Source organism: Ahaetulla prasina, chromosome 16, assembly GCF_028640845.1.
Source record: "Ahaetulla prasina isolate Xishuangbanna chromosome 16, ASM2864084v1, whole genome shotgun sequence".
NCBI lineage: Eukaryota > Metazoa > Chordata > Lepidosauria > Squamata > Colubridae > Ahaetulla > Ahaetulla prasina.
The window spans coordinates 6339918-6361205 of NC_080554.1; the positions used below are offsets into that span (position 1 = coordinate 6339918).

Consider the following 21288-nt stretch of genomic DNA (forward strand, 5'->3'; position numbering starts at 1 on the left):
AAAAAAAGTGCTTTCCTGAATTTTGCCCATTTTGTGGAAGTGGTTTGTCCTGACTGCCCACACTCTTTCTGCACATTCGATTTTCTGGAGGGAGATTTGAGTGCTCGATCGGAACTTTCTGCCAAACAATCGTTTTTTGGGAAATCTGGGATGCGTGCCTTCCAATTCTAATAGATCTTTGTGTTAGAAGCCAACCTTTCTTGATTCAGCATCGCATGGAGCGACGGGAACTAATTGTAGAATGGACTTGACTCAAAAATCTCTTTGATTACTAAGTTCCTTTGCAAAGTTGCTGTGCTTATTATATACTCCGCAAAACCCAAATATCTCCTTCCAAATCATCTTTGGAATAATTATTTCCACCTTTAACGAAAAATAAACTTTAAGAGAATTTTAATTTTTTAACTCGACGTTTAGAAGGATGGATTATAACGTACGGCGTCTTTCCAAAAGAAGAGAATTATTTGTAGCTCGGGGTTGGACTGTGGGAACTTTGAACTTGGCTCTTTGCTTGCAGAAGTTTCATGAATGTCTTGACATGCCTACAAGAGAACAGCCAAGCTCAAAAAAAGCACCAAGAATAGAATAGAATAGAATAGAATAGAATAGAATAGAATAGAATAGAATAGAATTTTTTTTTTATTTACATTTATATCCCGCCCTTCTCCGAAGACTCAGGGCGGCTTACAGTGTGTAAGGCAATAGTCTCATTCTATTTGTATATTTACAAAGTCAACTTATTGCCCCCCCCACAATCTGGGTCCTCATTTTACCTACCTTATAAAGGATGGAAGGCTGAGTCAACCTTGGACCTGGTGGGACTAGAACCTGCAGTAATTGCAGGCAGCTGTGTTTTAATAACAGGCTTCTTACAGCCTGAGCCACACCGCGGCCCTTATTTGTTGGCCAAGTGTGATTGGACACACAAGGAATTTGTTTTGGTGCATATGCTCTCAGTGTACATAAAAGAAAAGAAAAAGAAAGAAAAAAAATACCTTCATCAAAGGTACAACATTTACAACACAACTGATGGTCATAGGTTGCAATTTAACCCTTAGTGATAGCAACAAAAAGTTACAGTCATACAGTCATAAGTGGAAAGAGATTGGTGATGAAAACGATAAGAAGATTAATAGTAGTGTAGATTTAGTAAATAGTTTGACAGTGTTGAGGGAATTATTTATTTAGCAGAGTGATGGCCTTCGGGGAAAAAACTGTTCTTGTTTTTTTTTGTTCTTGACCCCTAGGAACCCAAATAAGCAAGACATCTCAATATGGCTAGTTGATTGTAAGCAGTAAGTGGTACTTTCTCTACCGGTTCGCAAAAGTGAGCATGCGCCTGGCCTTCTGTCCATGTTCTTTGCTGGCGCCCAGCCTCAAAAACATGTCTAAATAGGATGGCATAGAGCTGGGCCAAGTGGGCCCACCTGCAATTTCCGCTACCTGTTCAGCTAAATACCACCTCTGATTGTAAGATGTTGTAGAGATCAGGGTTGAATTTTGTCTTCTTGGAACCACTTTGTGGACTGAACCAATTTTTGCTTTTCCAAATATCACCGTACCGTAGAGAAATTGGACCAATGCCTTGGTTAAACCATGAAATGGACATTGACCTGGGCTGGTGGGCAGGGGTGAAATCTACTTACCTTCCTTACCGGTTTGGAAGTGCACGCGCCACGCGTCATCACATGTGCGCGCAGACCTTCTACACATGCGCGAAACCTTCTGCACATGCACAGAAGGGTAAAAAAACACATTACTTCCTGGAAGTAATGACACCCGGGCGGGGTGGGCGGAGCTTTGCTCCGCCATCGCTACCGGATCGCCGGACCAGCCACCAAATTTGCTACCCGATTGCGCGATCCGGTCCGAACCGGGAGCATTTGACCCCTGGTCGGGTGGGTGGGTTGAATTCTCACAAAGAAGCCGGTGAGTTCAGAGTTACCCTTGAGGGAAGCTGGGCGGCCTGTAAATTTTACAAAAGAATAAATCTTTTGAAGCCCAGTTCTGCCCCGCTTCCTTTTCTTCGCGAATGGTGGGGGATTAAAATGCTTCTTGTTCAGCACTGCGTGTTGCCCCTTCATAAACTCACACATTGCTTGTTGGTTTGTTTATATTCCCTATTTCTAACCTTTCTCTCCCCTTCTCCGGTTATAGCAAGCTCTGATGAGTAAGGGAGAGACCAGACGAGAAGGCTGCATGAAGACGGAGCTGCTGAAAGACATCACCAACAATAAGGAAGAAGGTGAGTCCATCTTCTAAATCCAGGCTGTCCTCATCCTTTCTTGCATGTGGAGAACAATGAACCTCACCATTGGACTGCCACGGATTCTCTAGCGCCAGTTAAAATGTTACCAGGGTAAGCATATCCTCAAGTCCTTTCTAAAGGTTACAACGGCCGAGTTGCGTTCTCTTCCAGATCTCTAAAAGTTACCATTGGGTATAAACCAGCGGTGGGTGTCACTTTTTTGTTACCACCGGTTTGTCATGCGTGCCTTCCACGCATGCGCCCGTCCTTCTGCACATGCGCTCTCCTCGTGCATACAACTTCTGCGCATGCACCCGGCCTCAAAAACATCCCTGAATAGGACAGCATAGAGCTGGGGCAAGTGGGTGAGCCCACCTGCGATTTCCGCTACCAGTTCACCCGAACCTGCTAAATACCATCTCTGGTATAAATGCCAGCATTGTCCTTGGTCTTCTTCCGATTTGGATCCAAGCCTAGATAAAATCTAGCGAAATCTTCTTGCTCTAGATCTGGGACAGTTAACTCTCAGTTAATTCTCGGCAAGTGGAACAAGGTGTGGGTGCTCCAACAGTGGACGTTTTAAAGAGGAGTTATCTGAAATAGTATAGGTTTCCTGCTAGAGCAGAGACTTGGGCTAGAAGACCTCCAAGGTCCCTTCCAACTCTATTATTCTGTGTTCAGTCTTTGCTGTCAGTCACATAGCGCTGCACAGGAATATAATCCTTTTAGGAATAAATGTTAGCGTTCCAGAAAACCCCCCAACTCTGAGTAAAAACTCTGAAGCAAGCATCTTTCAAAGTTCTATTTACTAGGCTAGGTAAACTGGCACATCTGGGAAAACCCGAATCTGAGAGGTCCGGGTTTTCCCTCAGTAAATCAAAACCCCCAAAACCACCCCCTGACTCCTCAGTCGATCACATGCTCCAATCGCCAACCGTCCCATCTCGAGACAGCACTCCTACCAGGATCTCCCTGATCTTGACCGACAGGAAGAATGCTATTAAAGACAACCCCTCTAGTAAATCCCCCCCCCTCCTACTTTCTCAGACATGAGAAAGTGGAAGGACGACACAAAGCTGACAGTAAATTCTCCAATCCCTATTGTGTTAAAAATGTAACTCAGTTAACAGCCTGAATCACTGGCTGTTGTGTTTCTCTGTAGATTTTTGCTACAGGTTGTAGATGCAGGAACCCAGGGGTGAAATGCTCCCGGATCGGACTGGATCGCGCGATACAGTAGCGATCGTGGCCGGTAGTTTGGCGATCCGGTAGCAATGGCGGAACAAAGCTCCACCCACCCGCCCGGGTGTCATTGTTTCCTGGTTCTAATCAGGAAGTAATGTGTTTTTAACCTTTTGTGCATGCGCAGGTTTTGCGCATGTACACACTCGCACGCATGCATGGCACGTGCATTTCTGAACTGGTAAGGAAGGTAAGTAGATTTCACCCCTGCAGGAACCCCCAAAGAACTTCTGTCTTTCAAAGCATGGACTTTGGGACGTAGGTGTGAATCAGACCAGGGTAACACCATCAAACATTGGCTTAGAGCGATACGTAAAGCTGAGTTGACTTTCATTAATGAAACATCTCGCCAGGTTCCGTTTACTATTACAGATCCAACTACCTGCATTACTAATACCAGCTGGCATTATGAACCTTTGCCCTTACAATGATCTGTGCTTTAGGATAAGAGCAGGCAGAGCTGGGGAGGGTGGAGTTAAATGCGTTATCAGCTTAGAATTGTTGCGTTCCCACAAGCGCTCAAGAGTTCATTTCATTGACTCTTATCTGGCGCCAATTCAGTGTTGAACTTGAGTCAAGCAGATTCTTGGGTATAGGCTTGGATAAATTTATGCTGCAACCTAACTGGCGGTCTCAGTTTTTTGAGCCTGACAGATGTCTACATCTGCAGTTCTTTCCTCTTGGCATCCCCTCATTTGCTCATTTTTTTTTCCCTCTCTCTCTTTCTCTAGGATTTAATGCTATGGCCGCCGGCGATGGCGCCATAGACAAGCAAGTTGGGGAACTCAAGATGGCTCCCGACGGCGAGACCAACGGCTCCTTGGAGTGCAACGAATTCAAGAGCCACCCCGGCGTAGCCAAGAACTCTCAGGACAATGCAAAATTGAGCCAAGGGGACTCGGTGGCCAAGCTGAGCCGGATAGCAGAAAATGGATTTTCCGAACGAGACTGCGATGCTGGGAAGACGAACCACCTCAAAGCAGCGAACGACTTCACCCAGACCACAGTGACGGGCAGCAACGGGTACATTTTGCCCAAGCAGATGGCTCAGGACCTGCCCGTCAGGACTTCGAACAGTGGTTTTGCTGCTTTGCCGGGCCACGCCGCAAAGACGCTTCCCGCCGGAGGGAGCAAGGGGAGGACTTTAAGCCCCTTTATGCAAGCACAGGGCGCTCTCCCGGCTAAGTTTGGAGACGGGGGCGGCAAGGACCCGGAAGCTAAAAAAACAGGCGGGATGAAGGTGCACCGAGCCCGGAAGACAATGCCCAAGTCTCCATCTCACCTGGTAATGTATATAGCAATAGCAGTAGCCCTTAGATTTGTATACCATTATCACAGTTTAGGAGAAGGTCAAGAAAGAGGATTATATGATTGCGGGATGCTGCTATATGTCATAAGTATAAGCCAGTCTGAATTTTGAGCCTGTGACAATGAGGATGGTGCAGTGGTCATAAGTGTGAAAAACGGTCATAGGTCCCTTTTTTCCTTGCCCAAAGGTGCTTTTCCAAAAGGCAACCGGGCTTTGTTTTTCCTTGAAGAGGTTTCGCTTCTCATCCGAGAAGCTTCTTCAGTTGAAGTGAAGGGAATTGCAGGTGAACCGAAGAAGCTTCTCGGATGGGAAGCGAAACCTCTTCAAGGAAAAGGCAAAGAAAAGTCCAGCTGCCTTTTGAAAAAAACAAAACAAAACTCACCCATGACCTGGATGACCGAGAATCTCCGTAGACATCAAGTCCTTAGGATGTTCTGCCAATTAAAACATTGTTGTCGGCCTTCTGCGATCATTCCTTAAATGACCCCGACTTTGCTAAGTTGCTAGATCTACCTAATCAGAGATGGACAGCTTAGCCCCTTTTAATGCAACTCCAGATCATTTGCGATAGATCAACCAGGGATTCTAACTCTCAGCAGCCAAAAACATTGCAAGGCGGGATTTTAAATAGATATTTCTATCCTCACCTCTGCTGCTAATAGGCTATTCTTCCGCCTCCAGCATCTCCTGCCTGCAAGCTCTGAGTATTGATTGCCTGCCCAATTCTGCAAAGCCGTAGGCTAAGTTTAAAGGCTTCCCACCAGACTGGAGATATCCAGTGATGCGCGGTGGGAAATTTCTCAGGATTGCCCTTTTTGGGGGGTTTCAACCCCCCCCCTCCCCAAATAGAGTAAATATTCTCTAAAAATATTTACTGTATTTTTCGGACGCTAAGATGCTCCAGACTATAAGACGCACTTAGCTTTTGGGGAGGAAAACGGGGAAAAAAAATCTGCCTCCCAGCAATTTGCCTCCTTGCAGCAAACAGCCTGGTCAGCTTTAGCACAGCTTGATTTAGCACGAGCAGCTGATTGGCAGTTGGATTGGCCTCCTGGAATACCAACGACCAGCTGTTCCATTACCGCCTATCGCCGCCTTCGCGCACCCCATTTTCGGCCTCCGCACGTCCCGTGTGTCCTGTTTTTGGCCTGTTCAGGCAGCGACAATCCCTGCCACCTGGAACGGGCCAAAAATGGGGTACACGGAGGCCAAAAACAGGATGCGCAGAGGCCAAACGTGGGGCGCATGGAGGCCGAAAATGGGGTGTGTGGAGGAGGCGATAGGTGGCAGCAGCGATGGGTGGTGATGGGCAGTGGTGATCCCCGCAGCCTGGAACAACTGATTGTTGGTATTCTGGGAGGCCGATCCAACCGCCAGTCAGCTGCTCGTGCTAAATCAGGCTGTGCTGAAGGTTGCTGTTTGCTGCAAGGAGGAAAATTGCTGGGAGGCAGAGGGTGAAGGGTAAACGGGTGGATGGGGCTTCGGCAACATTCGCTCTATAAGACACACAGACATTTCCACCCTTTTTTTGTGTGTGTGTGGGAGGGAGTGTTTTCTTCTAGTCCGAAAAATACAATATATTCCTGGCCTTCTGAAATTCAGACGTCCAGGCATTCTGATACCTGCTTTACAGGTTTTGAGGTCTGAATTTTTGCTTTTTTTTTTTTTTTACAACTCTACATAATGCAAGGGAAATGTGAGCAATTGAGTGGCTGGTAATTCCAGTCAAGCTATATGTCCAGGTAGCTAATTCGAGACGCACCGTAACATTTAAAACACGTCCAAAACGTTCTCTTTTCCCTTTATCAAATATCTCCCCCCCCAAAAAAGAAAAAGATTTCAGCTTGACTGCTTTTGGTGATTGGAAAACCTTTTCGGTTATTTATAACCGATAAAATTAGCAAGCCATATGTTTTATTCACCATCCTCAAAAGTTAAAAAGAACCAGCAGTGATCCGTTTTCCATCAGCGTAGCCGGCATAACAAGCAAAGTCTTAACTTTATGTGAGAATGGTGATTTTTGGGTGATTGCTGTGGATCGTACAAAATGCAACAAATTAAAGTGCAAGATGCAATCCTAGGATGAGCTTTAAGTCCCATGGTTCTTTGAAAAGTACTGTGTGTATCTACATACAAACACATGGGCCTTTGAGTCAATTTGGACTTCTAGGGACTGTCCCTGAATTTTTCTTGACAAAAGTTTTAGAAGTTGTTTTGCCCTTACCTTCTTCTGAGAAAAAAAGGACTGGCCCTAGATCAACCAGTTGGCTTCGTGCCTAAGTCAGGACTAGAACTCCCCGTCACCTGGTTCCCAGCCCTATGCCTTCACCGCTACACCAAACCAATTCTGGTGGTACATACGTGATATGCAGATATTACGATTTCAAAAAGAGCTAGTGCTTCTCTATGACATTTCATTCTGCTTTGGCCAGTCTGGACACCTCTTCATGAAGGAACCTTCTAGAATTCCTCAGTGGCGTGGCCCTTGCTTAAATGGGAGTCGAAATCCACGCCTCTTGTTGTGGTCTGTCGGCGGCCTGCGGAGCTGGCAGCAGATTCTGACAGTGAGGAGGTTGGGGAGGAACATGGGCCAGTCCTGGAGTCTGGGGAAGACTTGAACTAGGCTCTGCATTGGAGGAAGAGAGAGGGCCAGGGCCATCTGGGAGTTATGTGCTGCCTCCGGAGGCTCCGGAAGCTGACATCAGCGAGGCAGAAGAACAGTGTGAGCCTGTTCCTAGTGTGCGCATGCGCAGAGCTGCCAGAAGACAAGAACAATTAAGGAAATAAAGGGTGACTCAGGAGTAAGGCTTGGAGTTGATTGGCCCTTCCCATAAAACATAAAAGAGGAGCACACCGCGGTGAGCCTTTGCAGGAAGCAATGAGTTCATATAGTCGGTTCAAGCTTCTCAAAGACCAGCTTGACTCTGTGCTACGTTTGGCCTTGCAAAACTAATTGGCAGTTAGGTCTGTGGCAGCGTTTCAAGGGAGATAAAGATGGGTGCTTATCAACATTACCCTGAAAGACTATGTCAACTGGAGCAGAGATCTGTCGGAATCTGCACAGACTGTTTGTGAATCATTACGGGCTGCGAAGGACCATAATTCACAGCCATCTCAATAGAAGAGGTTTTTTGGTGGACTAAGATTGTGATTTATGTTTTCTCAGGAAGCCTAAGTCAGAACTCCTCCCTTGGATGTGGCTGCTTTCATAGGCTGTATTCCTTGCTACTATTTTAGATCTGCTTCTATTCTAACCCAATGTTATTTCACCCAACGGATTCCCCCCCGGGGCGTTTCCCACTCTTTTAATCCCTTTTCCTCCCTGCAAAATATAACAGCCCCCACCCCCTTTTCTGTTTTCCAGCATACCAACAAAGACCCCAAAGAAACAAGAACGCCTAAGGAAGACGGCAGCAAAGCCGTTCTGGAATTCGGAAAGCCCGCCTCGCTCTCCTCCATTCCCGGCCTTCACTCATCTCTACCTCAGAATCAGAGCTATGTGGCCGCCTCAAAATCACAGACAGGTAAAAGGGGAAAGCTCAGGGGTTAGAGAGCTCAGCTTGAAGCGGAGCGGTCTGAGAAGAGAAGAGGGGGAACCTCTCGGGATGGAGAGAAAGTGTGATCTGGGGTTCTTCCAGATCCTTAGCCTCCCCTATTTCCAAGTTCTGTCAAGTTCCTGCAGGGCAGTGGATCCCAGATTCTATCGGATCCAACCAGGTAGTGGTAATTCTGAAAGCGGATGGTATTTGATCTTTGGCGTTTTCCATTTGTGTGTGTGTGTGTGAGAGAGAGAGAGAGAGAGAGAGACAGAGATGGGAGAGAAAGGGGAGAGAGAGACAGAAGAGAGAGAAGAGCGAGAGAGGAGAAAGAGAGAAAAGAGAAAGAGGAGAGCGAGAGGAGAGAGATACAGAAGATCGAGTGAAGAAGAGAGAGATGAGAGAGAGAATGAGAAGAGAGAGATGAGAGTGAGAGAATGAGAGGAGAGAGAGAGAAGAAAGGCAGAGAGAGAAGAGCGAGAGAGGAGAGAGAAGAGAAAGAGGAGAGAGAGACTGAAGAGAGGAGAGAGAGGAGAGAAAGACAAGAGCGAGAGAGAAGAGAGAAGAAAGACAGAAGGACGAGAGAGAAGAGAGAGACAGAAGAGAGAGAGAGAGGAGAGAGAAGAGAAAGGAAAGAGAGACAAAAGAGATAAAAGCACGAGAGAAGAAAGAGAGAGAAGAGAGAGAGGAGAGAGGCAAAGGCCTCATTAAGAACCTGTTGTTCTGGGCAGCGTTCCTCCCAGCCTATTCCTGCAAAACCTGCCTTCTCCCTGCTCCTCCCTGATGGACCTTTTCTCTGTGTCCTCCTCTCCAGCTACTTCAGTATCTCGAAAGAAGAAACGAAGGATGGGAACGTATAGCCTGGTTCCCAAGAAGAAGACCAAAGTTTTAAAGCAGAGGACGGTGATTGAGATGTTCAAAAGCATCGCCCATTCTCCAGACGGCAAGGTGAGGGAGCGAGAAGAAAGTGCTCAGATCTATGACATGCCGTGACATGGGATTTGCTGGTCCAATAAAGCTCAGAGACACGATTGAAGGACTTGTCTGTCTTCCCCAGCCACCCTTTCCCCACCCCCCCCGATTTGCGAAGAATTTGGCCTTAAAAATAAGCGCCCTCTGGTTGAATTCCATCTTTTTTTCCCCTCTCCAGAGTGTCTTTTCTCCTTAATCTTTGGGACTCCTCTGTTCACATCTTCCAGTATTGGTTGCTTGGTAGTTTTATGGCTACTTGGGAATACAATCAGCTTTTATTTCTCCTGCTTGGAAATACACAAATTTATTTATTTATTTATTTATTTAGTCACAACAATATATGTAACTATCATACAGAAAGGTTATATAGTATATAAAGGTATAAGCATATATATATATATATATAGATAGATAGATAGATAGATAGATAGATAGATAGATAGATAGATATAGATATAGATATAGATATAGATATAGATATAGATATATACATATATAGATATATGTATAGATAGATATAGATATAGATATAGATAGATAGATAGATAGATATAACCAAAGACCTAGTTAGATAGATAGATAGATAGATAGATAGATAGATAGATAGATAGATAGATAGATAGATAGATAGGAAGAAGAAAAGAAAAACAATAGGACAGGAACGGTAGGCACGTTTGTGCGCTTATGCACGCCCCTTATGGTCCTCTTAGGAATGGGGTGAGGTCAATAGTAGAAAGTTTTTGGTTAAAGCTTTTAGGATTATGGGAAGAGACCACAGAGTCAGGTAAAGTATTCCAAGCACTGATGATTCTGTTACAGAAGTCATATTTTCTGCAATCTAGATTAAAGCGGTTGACATTAAGTTTAAATCTATTGGTTGCTCTTGTATTATTGCAATTGAAGCTGAAGTAGTCTTTGACAGGAAGGACATTACAATAGATGATTCTGTGAGTTAAGCTTAGGTCTTGTCGAAGGCGAAGGAGTTCCAAGTTTTCCAAGCCCAGGATTTCAAGTCTAGTGGGATAAGGTATTTTGTTGTTTACAGAGGAATGGAGCTAAATACTTAGGAATGGAGCTAAATACTTAGCTCTTCAACGTACGTCCTTCTAGATTTCTGCCCTCCACTTATATAGGATCATAACTCATCATTTCTGGCTAGTGTCTGGTCTTTAGATCTTCTGTAGGAGCTTCTACTCAACCTGCCTGAAAGACATTCTTTTGAGAAGCAAGATTTTGATTTTGGGGTGTGCCCGTGTGTCTTTTTTAAGCAGCTAGAGGTAGCCCTCGACTTACGACCACAATTGAGCCCAACGTTTCTGTTGCTAAATGAGACCTTTGTGTTAAGTGAGCTTCATCCCATTTTACGACCCTTTCTGGACTGCATTCGTTAAAACGAATAACACGGTTGTCATTCATTCACATGACCCGGGGACACTGCGACCATTGTAAGTAAGAGTCAGTTGCCAAGCGTCTGAATTTGGATAACGTGGCCCACAGTTCTAAGTGTGAAAAACAGTCATAAGTCACCTTTGTTTTCAGTGACGTAACTGCGAACGGTCATTAAACGGACTGTTGTTTTTTTTGTCACAACATTATACACAAGCACATACATTGAAAGGAAACAATAGGACAGGAATGGTAGGCACTTTTGTGCACTTATGCATGCTCCTTATAGTCCTCTTAGGAACGGGGTGAGGTCAATGGTAGACAGTTTTTGGTTAAAGCTTTTGGGAGTTTGAGAAGAGACCACAGAGTCAGGTAGTGTATTCCAAGCATTAACAACTCTGTTACAACAGTCATATTTTCTGCAATCAAGATTGAAGCGGTTAACATTAAGTTTGAATCTATTGTTTGCTCTTGTATTATTGCGACTGAAGCTGAAGTAGTCTTTAACAGGAAGGACATTGCAATAGATGATTCTGTGTGTTAAACACAGGTCTTGTCGGAGTCGGCGGAGTTCTGGGTTTTCTAAATTCAGGATTTCCAGTCTGGTGGTATAAGGTATTTTGTTGTTTACAGAGGAGCGGAGAAGTCCTTGTAAGTCAAGGACTACCTCTGCTTTCAATATCAGCTGGACCATGGCTTGGTTAACCAAGGCCGACTGAACCTTATTGGCTAGGCCAGTATAACACCCTAAGCCAAAACCAGCAAGTCTTATGATGGCTAGTGTGCACCAAGACCTTGAGTGAGTGTAGTTGCTTAAGAACATACAATCTTACATCTGGATAGATCCATGTTGAGTTTTTTGCGTTGTCAGGTACACCTGTGAAAGTCTCTCTCTGTGTCCTCTTTCAATCTGTAAAGAGCCATGGCTTAATTCCTAGAGACACCCTGGAACTAGATGGACCACTAATTTAACAGAATAACAAGAGTTGGACGGGACTGTGGAGGTCTTCTAGTCCAACCGCCCCCCCAGCCCAAGCAGGAGACCCTACACCATTTCTGACAGATGGCAGCCCAGTCTCTTCTTGAAGGCCTCCAGGGATGAAGCTCCCACAACTTCCAAAGACAACTTTTGTTCCATTGGTTGATTGTTCTCACTGTCAGAAAAATTCCATCTTATTTCTAGGTTGAATCTCTCCTTGTTCAGTTTCCATTCATTACTCCTTGTCTGGCCTTCGGGTGCCTTGGACAATAGCTTAACCCCTTTCCTCTCTGTAGCAGCCCCTCAAATATTGGAAGACTGCTATCATGTCTCCCCTGGTCCCTCTCTTCACTAGACTAGCCATGCCCAGTTCCTGCAACCATTCATCGTATGTTTTAGCCTCCAGTCCCCTAATCACCTTTGTTGGTCTTCTATGCATTCCTTCTAGAGTCTCAACATTTGTTTTATGGTTTGGTGACCAAAACTGGATGGAGTATTCAAGGTGTGGTCTTACTAAGGCTTTATAGAGTGGTAGTAGTCATCCAGCTTATGGTCAGAAAATTTCTCCTCATTTCTGGGTTGAATCTCTCCCTGTTCACTTTCCATTCATTATTTTTCATCTGGCCTTCAGGTGCTTTGGAACGGGGTCTCCAACCTTGGCAACTTTAAGACTTGTGGACTTCAACTCCCAGCTTTGCTGGCTGAGGAATTCTGGGAGTTGAAGTCCACAAGTCTTAAAGTTGCCAAGGTTGGAGACCCCTACTTTGGAAAGTAACTTGACCACCCCTTCTCTCCGTGACAGCCCCCCCGGAACACTGCTCGTTTATAACACTAATTTCACTTTCTCCGTTCCACAAAGTGTCCAAAATAAGGCGCCGCGGGAATGCCCCGGGAGCTCTAGACTCACCATTGACTTTTATGTGTGGGAAAATCTCCAGGTTGAGAAGGACGATGGCAGCCCACACGTGAACGGGGAACGTCTAGAGGTTGATTCCGAAGAAGACGACTCGGATGAACTGGAGGAAGAAGATGAACGTGGAGCCGATCAGACCGCCACTTTTCCCGTGGAGGAGAACAGAACTGCTAACGACAGAGACATGGCGGACATTAGCAATACCAGAAAGGTGATCTTGGATAGTCCTCTGGAGAAAGTTAGACCTTGTGTGTGAGAACATGGCTTTAGGTGGCCTCCAAGCAGAGGTGGGATTCACATTCTGTCACCCCTGGTTTGCCCAGCACTGGAAATTTGACCGTGCGCCATCCGTGCATACGTGCGACGTCAAACAACATGGGAATTCACACGTGCCGTACACCCATGCATGCAACGTCAAAACCACAGCGATATAGGATGGGATCGCAGGTCGCTACTACTTTTTCATCCGAACCGGCTGAATACCATCTCTGCCTCCAAGGTTTAGTTTGCCGTGTGGGGTTTCCCGTTTTCACCTTCTCAAAACCACAGCACCCCCAGTTCAGCTGAGGCATTAGGAGAATGCAGACAGGAGCTAACACTTTGGGCTTTCAGCTTTCCTAATTTAGGGAATTACAAATTCCACCTCTTCACATAACAATTGTCTCGAAAATGCTGCCCCCCCTCCCCCCCAAAAAAGCATCTGGATTTCCTTGGGTGTTTTTTTTCTTCTTCTTTTGAAAAAGTTTCACTTCTCATCCAAGAAGCTTCTTCAGTTCAGATGAGAAACGTTTTCAAGAATACAGTCCAGTTGCCTTTTTGGAAAATGTTGTGTCTGCGCCCCCCAAGCCGGGCCCCCTGCCAGAAAGTGAGGGGGAAGGGCCATCAGGACTTACCTCAGGAGCACCGGCTTCCCTGGCTCAGCTCCAGGAGCCTGAGGCAGGCCAGGTGGAGGAGATAACGAGGCCTCCGTCCCCTGACTCTTCCCCCCCCAGGCCACGCCTCCAGACCCGGCTGATGGCAATCAGGCCTGGCTGGACCCTAGGTTTCATAGGCAGGAGAGGCGGGAACAACAGAAGCAGGGGTGGGGCAGGCCTAGGAAGTGCTGAGTCATGGAGCCACACCCCACAGGATATAAAAGCAGCAAGAGCTGCTATGCCACTTCGTGGCAAGCAAATCAACTGCTTAACTAGAGCTGAAGTACTGTTTGTTCCTGGCTGACTCAACGGCATCACGCAAGATAACAGAGACACTTGGCAGACGCTTGTTAGTTTGCTGCCAGAAGCTGATAGTTGCCAGCTAATTAAGTCATCGCTCGGACTGAGGCGAGGGGGACAAAACAGGAAAGCACCTTTGGGGCCAGGGATGGGTTTCACATTTTGTTACCACCAGTTCGCCGCGCACACGCATGCCTTCCGCGCATACTATTTGCGGTTCGCCACATGCGCATGCCTTCTGCACATGCGCCCCGCCTCCAAAACATGCCTAAATAGGACGGCCTAGAGCCGGGGCGGGCCCACCTGGGATTTCCGCTAACGGTTCGCTCGAACTGGTCCGAACCGGCTGAATTACCACCTCTGTTCAGGGCAACCATCGCTTGGATGATGGAGAATCTCCATAAAGGCCAAGATAGCGGACTCGATAGCCTACAGATCCGGTCAGGCGTCACCTAGTTTGCTCTGCAGCGGTTGCCATTCCTCTTTTTTTTCACGTGAACTTCTCTTTTTCTCCGTCACAGATGGCGGATGGAGAGTCGGAGGAGGAACAAGATTCCGCGGACTCCATCGAAGAAGAAGAAGATGGCGATGAATCGGACTTGGTGAGTGCCTCCACCTTTCTCGCGCCATGCTCCCAGAAGGAACGGTGGCGAGGAATCCCCCCGCCCCCCCAACACCCTCCAGGCCCAGCAAAGGAATTCAGTTGTCGGTGGAAGACACCTTCCCCCCTCCGTTTTGTTTTGTCTCCCTCCTTCCCTTGCCGATCTGGTTTGCGACCACATTGTGGTGGGTTGTTGTTTTTGTTTTTGTTTTTTTTGCTCTGTTGTTGGTTTCAAGGGGAACGGTGGACTTCAATTAAAGTGTGTTGCTTTCTCGTCAGGCCTCAGCAGAGGTCTGCTCTTGGTTGCCAGGTGCCAAGACCAAGGCGCGGTCCAGACAGGCATGGCCAGAGCTGGAAGAAGCAGGACAGAAGCAGGCACGTAGCCCAGACAGACCCTGCCCAGGGCCGAGTTCTGCAGGAGGCAAGGCAAGACACGCCACAAGGCTGTTGCTGCTTCTGCTGCTGCTGTTGCTGCTACTGCTGCTGCTGCCGCTTATTGAGAGCCATTGCTCAGACCTTTGGGCTTCAGTGGACCAGAATGGGCTCCCTTTCCACCCACTAAGCAATTGCCTGTTGTGTTGGGCTACAGCTCGTGTCATTCCCCTGCCAGAAGCGCTGGCCAGGCATGATGGAGGATGTTGTAGGCTACCACAAGGGCAGTTCCACCTTGACGGCTTTAAGACGTGTGGACTTCCAACTCCCAGAAATCCTCAGCCAGCATGGCTGCCCGAGGAATCCTGGGAGTTGAAATCCGCACGTCTTAAAGTCGCCAAGGTTGGAGACTTGAGGGTTAGTGGGAGTTGAAGTCCACAAGTCTTAAAAGTCTCCCAAGGTTGGACAGTCCTGGTTTATTCAGCCAGACTTGTGGGCCTCAACTCCCAGAATTCCTCAGCCAGGCTTGTGGACTTCCAATTCCCAGAAATCCTCAGCCAGCATAGCTAACCGAGGTATCCTGGGAGTTGAAGTCCGCACGTCTTAAAAGTGGCCAAGGTTGGACATCCCTGATTTATCTAGCCAGACTTGTGGACTTCAACTCCCAGAATTCCTCAGGCAGGCTTGTGGACTTCAACTCCCAGAATTCCTCAGCCAGCATAGCTGACCGAGGAATTCTGGGAGTTGAAGCTCCACCAGTCTTAAAAATCGCCAAGGTTTGGAGACCCCTGGGCTTGAAGGATCCCAGATTATGGAAAGTGCTGGCTTATGCATTGATTCTACGCTTCTCGCAGCCTTTAATTTGTGGCAAGCGGATCGGTAGGAGAGCCTGGATCATCTGTGGTGCCATGCTGGGACCTCTCTCCGTCCCTTTCCCTCCAGTGATCCAAGTCCTGCTTCCACGTGGGCTTTCCCATTTCCTCTTCTGTCATTCTGCAAACTCTGGCTTCGATTTCAGATCCCTGGTTTGGTCTCCCTTTTGTTTTTCCTTGGGCCCATTCTTCTTCTCCACCCAAGCGGAGCAGGAGTTGGCCTCAAATTCTAAATGACCACATGGCTGTCGTCCCTGGATTAATTTACATTGTGTAATTCGAGCTGCAGGAATCTTTCTCGAAGTTCTGAGTCTGTTGGATAGAGGAAGGAAGTGAGGTTAGGGGAAGAAAACCAAACCAGTTGGTTCCTGATTTTGGATGGTGGGTGTTATTGGGTTTGGAACTTGCGGTGTTCCGTTGGGATCTTCTTTGCTGTGGGGTGAATAATGAGAACCCTTGATAGTCTGTGGCATTTAGTTGTGGGGAGAAAATGTCCAAGTCTAGAAGATCAAGTTCTGCTCAGTATAGGCAAGAAGGAATGGGACATGGTGTCCATCTTGCATATTTTTTTTATTATTATTTTTAATTTGAATTTATATCCCGCCCTTCTCCGAAGACTCAGGGTGGCTTACACTATGTCAAGCAATAGTCTTCATCCATTTGTATATTATATATAAAGTCAGCTTATTGCCCCCAACAATCTGGGTCCTCATTTTACCTACCTTATAAAGGATGGAAGGCTGAGTCAATCTTGGGCCTCGTGGGACTTGAACCTGCAGTAATTGCAAGCAGCTGCTGTTAATAACAGACTGTCTTAGCAGTCTGAGCCACCAGAGGCCCTGGTGGCATCCCCATGCAAATATTGATGATAATAATACAGCCAATTGATCTACTCTGTTGATTGTCTGGATGTACGCACATTCCCACAGCACCAGGGGAGAAATGCTACAGGTTCGGACCAGTTCAGGCGAACCAGCAGTAAAAAAAATGCTACCAGTTCGGGCGAACCGGTCTTTCCAACGATCAGCTGTGTGACGATCAGCTGTGAGGCGCGATTGATATTAGCTAGAATCGTCGGATTTCCTGCTTTCTAGCTAATCTAAATCGTGTGGCGCAGCGGATTTCCCCCCCTCGCTGTTCTACTTACCTTTGCAGACTGGGAAGGTTTCAAAATATTCCTTTTTTAGCGCTGCTTAGGCGCGCATGTGCGCACAAAGCGCACTCTCGCTAGCAGAATCACAGAACCGTTGGAGATTTCAGAGGATTTCACCGCTGCCCAGCACAGTTCTACGAAAGTAGCTTACGAAGAATCCCCGTTGGGTTCAACAGGACTCACTTTTAAATAAACATGTCTAGGCTTGAAGTTGAGTGATGTAGTCCTGATGATAGTTTTTTTCTACAGTCAATCTACCTGTGTCTGTAGGGCTTAACGCCTAGGAAATATACGATGATAACCTTGGATAACAAAGTTTCATAGGTCCATTCAGAAGTTAGTTTTTTTTAAATTTGCATTTATATCCCGCCCTTCTCCGAAGACTCAGGGCGGCTTATACTATGTTAAGCAATAGTCTTCATCCATTTGTATATTATATACAAAGTCAACTTATTGCCCCCAACAATCTGGGTCCTCATTTTACCTACCTTATAAAGGATGGAAGGCTGAGTCAACCTTGGGCCTGGTGGGACTTGAACCTGCAATAATTGCAAGCAGCTGTGTTAATAACAGATTGTCTTAGCAGTCTGAGCTAAGTTCTAAGTTCTTAGATTTAAATGATGGTCATTCTCAGGTAAGGAAGTAAGGGTCCTTGGAGGTCTTCTAATCCAACCCTCTGCTCAAGCAAGAAACCCTATTTAGACAAATGGTCTAAATCTCCTCTTAAATAGTCTAAATCTCTTCTTAAAAACCTCCAGTGATAGAACAACTACAACTTCTGAAGGCAAGTTGTCCCACTGGTTAATTGTTCTCAACTGTCAGGAAATTTCTCCTTTAGTTCTAGGTTCCTTCTCTCCTTGATTGGTTTTCATCTGCTATTTCTCATATATAACTCCGTTCCTGCAAAATGTACAGCTCTGAAACCTTGTTCTTTTGCAACTCCGGCTCTTATGAAACCGATCCTAAGATAATCTTGGTTTCCTTGGACTTGTTTTTAGATCTGTCTGCAAATGCGGCGATTTGGCCTCCCTCCCAGTGATTAAAATTCAATCCTTATTATTTGTATCATACGCCTATAGGACAAAAGTGTAGAAAGAAAACCTTGGTGGGGGGGGGGAATAATCAATTCTTCAAAATGAAGGGGCCGAGAAGTCAACATCTTAATTGGCATAAGAGATTTAATGTTCAGATATTGGAACTGCTTTCTCTTAAAGGATTTTTAATTGGCTGGGTTTTTTTTTTAATTTCCCTTTTAAATTAAACATTCATGACTGTCTTAAATCTTCACCTATTAGTAGGTAGTCCAAAAAAATAATAATTCATGGAACATTAACATCAAAATTAATTTTGCAATGGCTTGATAAATAAAAACAAGCTATCTTTGCTAGGAGATGGCGCGCAAACTGAACTCTTCGTACTCATGTTTTCTATCCGAATTAATAGTTATGTTACCAAGGTAACTCTTCCCTGCCTGGCTTACAAAATAACTCAGGTTTGATCCCAAGAAAGCTTCCCGTCAAGTTAGGACTGACAAGCTGTGATGGGAGGCACCTCTCTCTGAAGCCATGACCGTGAATCATAGTTCTGCTGCGGTTGACAGAGCTCCCTATGATGTCCTGGTTGTAGTGTAACTATAAACTATGGCTTAATCAGTGTTATATATAAAAACTCACGAATCTCCTCCCAAAGCTTAGTGGATATATTATGTTTTTTGGAAAAAGCATCTTTGGAGGGTTTTTTCTCTCTATATCTTATATCGTTCCCACCACCCATCTCCTTCCACTTATGACTGTAACCTTGTTGCTTGTATCCTTACGATTTATATTAATATTGTTTCCTAATTGCTTATTTGTAACCTATGACTATCATGAAGTGTTGTACCTTATGATTCTTGATGAACGTATCTTTTCTTTTATGTTCGCTGAGAGCATATGCACCAGAGACAAATTCCTTGTGTGTCCAATCACGCTTGGCCGACAAAAAAATCCTATTCTATTCTATTCTATTCTATTCTATTCTATTCTATTCTATTCTATTCTATTCTATTCTATTCTATTCTATTCTATTCTATTCTATTCTTTGATTGTCTTTCCTTCCCCACCCTCATCAGAATCAGAATAGAGCTGGAAGGGACCTTGGAGATCTTCTAGTCCAGCCTCCTGCTCAAGCAGGAGACCCTAGACTATTTCAGACAAGTTTTTTTTTTAAAATTTGAATTTATATCCCGCCCTTCTCCGAAGACTCAGGGCGGCTTACATTGTGTTAAGCAATAGTCTTCATCCATTTGCATATTATATACAAAGTCAACTTTTATTGCCCCCAACAATCTGGGTCCTCATTTTACCTCCCTTATAAAGGATGGAAGGCTGAGTCAACCTTGGGCCTGGTGGGGCTTGAACTTGCAGTAATTGCAAGCAGCTGTGTTAATGACAGACTGCATTAGTCTGTTGAGCCACCAGAGGTGACTGTCCAGTCTCTTCTTAAAAACCTCCAGTGATGGAGCACTTACAACTTCTGGTGCCAAGTCGTTCCGCTGGTTAATTGTCTTCACTGTTAGGAAGTTTCTCCTTAATTCCAGGTGGCTTCTCTCCTTGATTAGTTTCCATCCATTGTTTCTTGTTCTTGTCTTCTGGTGCCTTGGAGAATCAATTGACCCCCCCTCCTCTTTGTGGCAGCCCCTCAAATACTGGAAGACTGCTATCATGTCTCCCCCCCCCCCCCAGCTGGTTCTTCTTTTCTCTAGACTAGCCAAACCCAATTCCTGCAACCATTCTTCATGTGTTTTAGTCGCCAGGCCTTGAATCATCTCAGTTGCTCTTCTTCGCACATTTCCCCCCCCCCCCAAAGTCTCCACCTCTTTTTATCATCACTTCACCCAACGGAACAAAATCCTTCTCCATTAGAGCAACCTAGCAAACTTGCTATTATTCCATTGCGGCTTATACCGGAGTCTATGTAACACGACAAACGTAGCTTCTTGAAACCGTTCTTTGAAATCTAGCTTCCCTAAATTCCGTTTGGGTGTTCTGACTTAGTGTCTGGTTATAGAAGGCTGTAATTTTGAAGGACACCCCTAATTGAATTCCTTCTCAAGGTCCAAATGTCACATTGATTTTTTTTTGGTGACCCATTATTGAATTTTTTAATTTTTTTTTGGGTGGGGGGGGAGGTCTATGACTAGATACTGAGCCACTTCTAACCTGTAATGCCCAGAACAGCAAACTGGTTTCAGGTAAGTTTTACTAACCCAGGATCCTATTCAATGATGGTTTCTCGTTTTGGACATCATGGCAGAACGATGGTTAATGCGGATCGGGTTCGGTTCTCCCCAAGGGGCCGAAAGATGCACGTGCGAATCCATCTCTTATGCTTTTACGGTAACCAGACCAAGATGGTTGACTCCCAAGTCTGCCTGTGATGGGTTTTTAACCTCTTTAACTAGGTTCTTTTTGTTTTTTCTGGTTTGTTCAGACCGCCTGCTCTGCCTGCTTTTCCTGTAACCTTCATATCCCTCTTCCCAAAAGCTGTTTGTATTTCTCGTTATCGATCTGTAGCTAAGTGTCTTACGTAGAAAAGCTTTTGTCGTTCTTCGTCGAGGTTGATTTTATTTGTAATTTATTTTTAGGTGAAATAAAAGGCAGGGGCAAAATATTTTAACAAATCCAGTGCCGTTAGCCGACACTGCGATTATCTTACGCTACAGAGATAGCCCTCGACTTAATTGGGACTAGAATTGGCTAAGCAAGGCCCGGGATGCTCCAGCCATTGCAAATAGAGATAAAGGCAGCCAAGCCCTCCTGAATTTTAACTTGTTGGAAGTGATGGGGTGCTGCAACGGTTGCTAAAGGGCTAAGTCACTTTTTTCCCCCTCCAGTGCCCGTTGCGACTTTGAAGGGTCAACTAAAGAAATTGTTGTATTTCAAGGACTACCCGTGGGCTTCTGTTACAGCATGTGCTGGGCTAAAAAGTGGGTAATTTTTAACAAATGGATTAACTTTAGCAATTGGGTAGGCTGAATGTTCTTTTCTTTTCTTTTCTTTTCTTTTCTTTTCTTTCCTTTCCTTTCCTTTCCTTTCCTTTCCTTTCCTTTCCTTTCCTTTCCTTTCCTTTCCTTTCCTTTCCTTTCCTCCCCTCTCTTCCCTTCCCTTCCCTCTCTTTCTCCTCCCTTCCTTCCTTCTTTCTTTCCTTTCCTTTCCTTTCCTTTCCTTTCCTTTCCTTTCCTTTCCTTTCCTTTCCTTTCCTTTCCTTCCTTCCTTCCTTCCTTCCTTCCTTCCTTCCTTCCTTCCTTCCTTCCTTCCTTCCTTCCTTTCTTTCTTACTTCACTTGTGGGAAAAGCTGGATGGCCACCCATTGTAAGAAAACGGGGCCATTATTATCTCTGTCTTTTTTTTTTTTTGTTTTGCACTTTTTATCCTGCAGAGTACCAGCCCTGACTCCTTGGCCTCCGCCGTCTATTACGTGATCTTTTCCGAGAGCAGCTTTGTTGCTAAA

The 21288-nt window shown here is 45.6% G+C and overlaps 1 protein-coding gene across 13 annotated transcripts in view; it reads left to right on the forward strand.

Annotated features, from left to right (window-relative positions):
- EHMT1 (euchromatic histone lysine methyltransferase 1) overlaps positions 1 to 21288 on the forward strand; it is a 118865-nt gene that overhangs the window by 51699 nt on the left and 45878 nt on the right. For 8 of the 13 annotated variants that reach the window (XR_009152289.1, XM_058159155.1, XM_058159159.1 and 5 more), the window contains 7 exons: positions 2158 to 2245; positions 4222 to 4775; positions 8164 to 8323; positions 9150 to 9283; positions 12611 to 12796; positions 14321 to 14401; positions 14680 to 14826. Coding sequence is in view for 12 of the 13 variants with exons in the window: in XM_058159155.1 (XP_058015138.1) it covers positions 2158 to 2245; positions 4222 to 4775; positions 8164 to 8323; positions 9150 to 9283; positions 12611 to 12796; positions 14321 to 14401; positions 14680 to 14826 (1350 nt within the window). In the remaining variant the exon portion in view is untranslated. Of the gene's footprint in view, positions 1 to 1247; positions 1296 to 2157; positions 2360 to 4221; positions 4776 to 8163; positions 8324 to 9149; positions 9284 to 12610; positions 12797 to 14320; positions 14402 to 14679; positions 14827 to 21288 lie in introns of those variants that run through there. The other 5 variants (XM_058159165.1, XM_058159158.1, XM_058159160.1 and 2 more) reach the window with 4 other exon arrangements.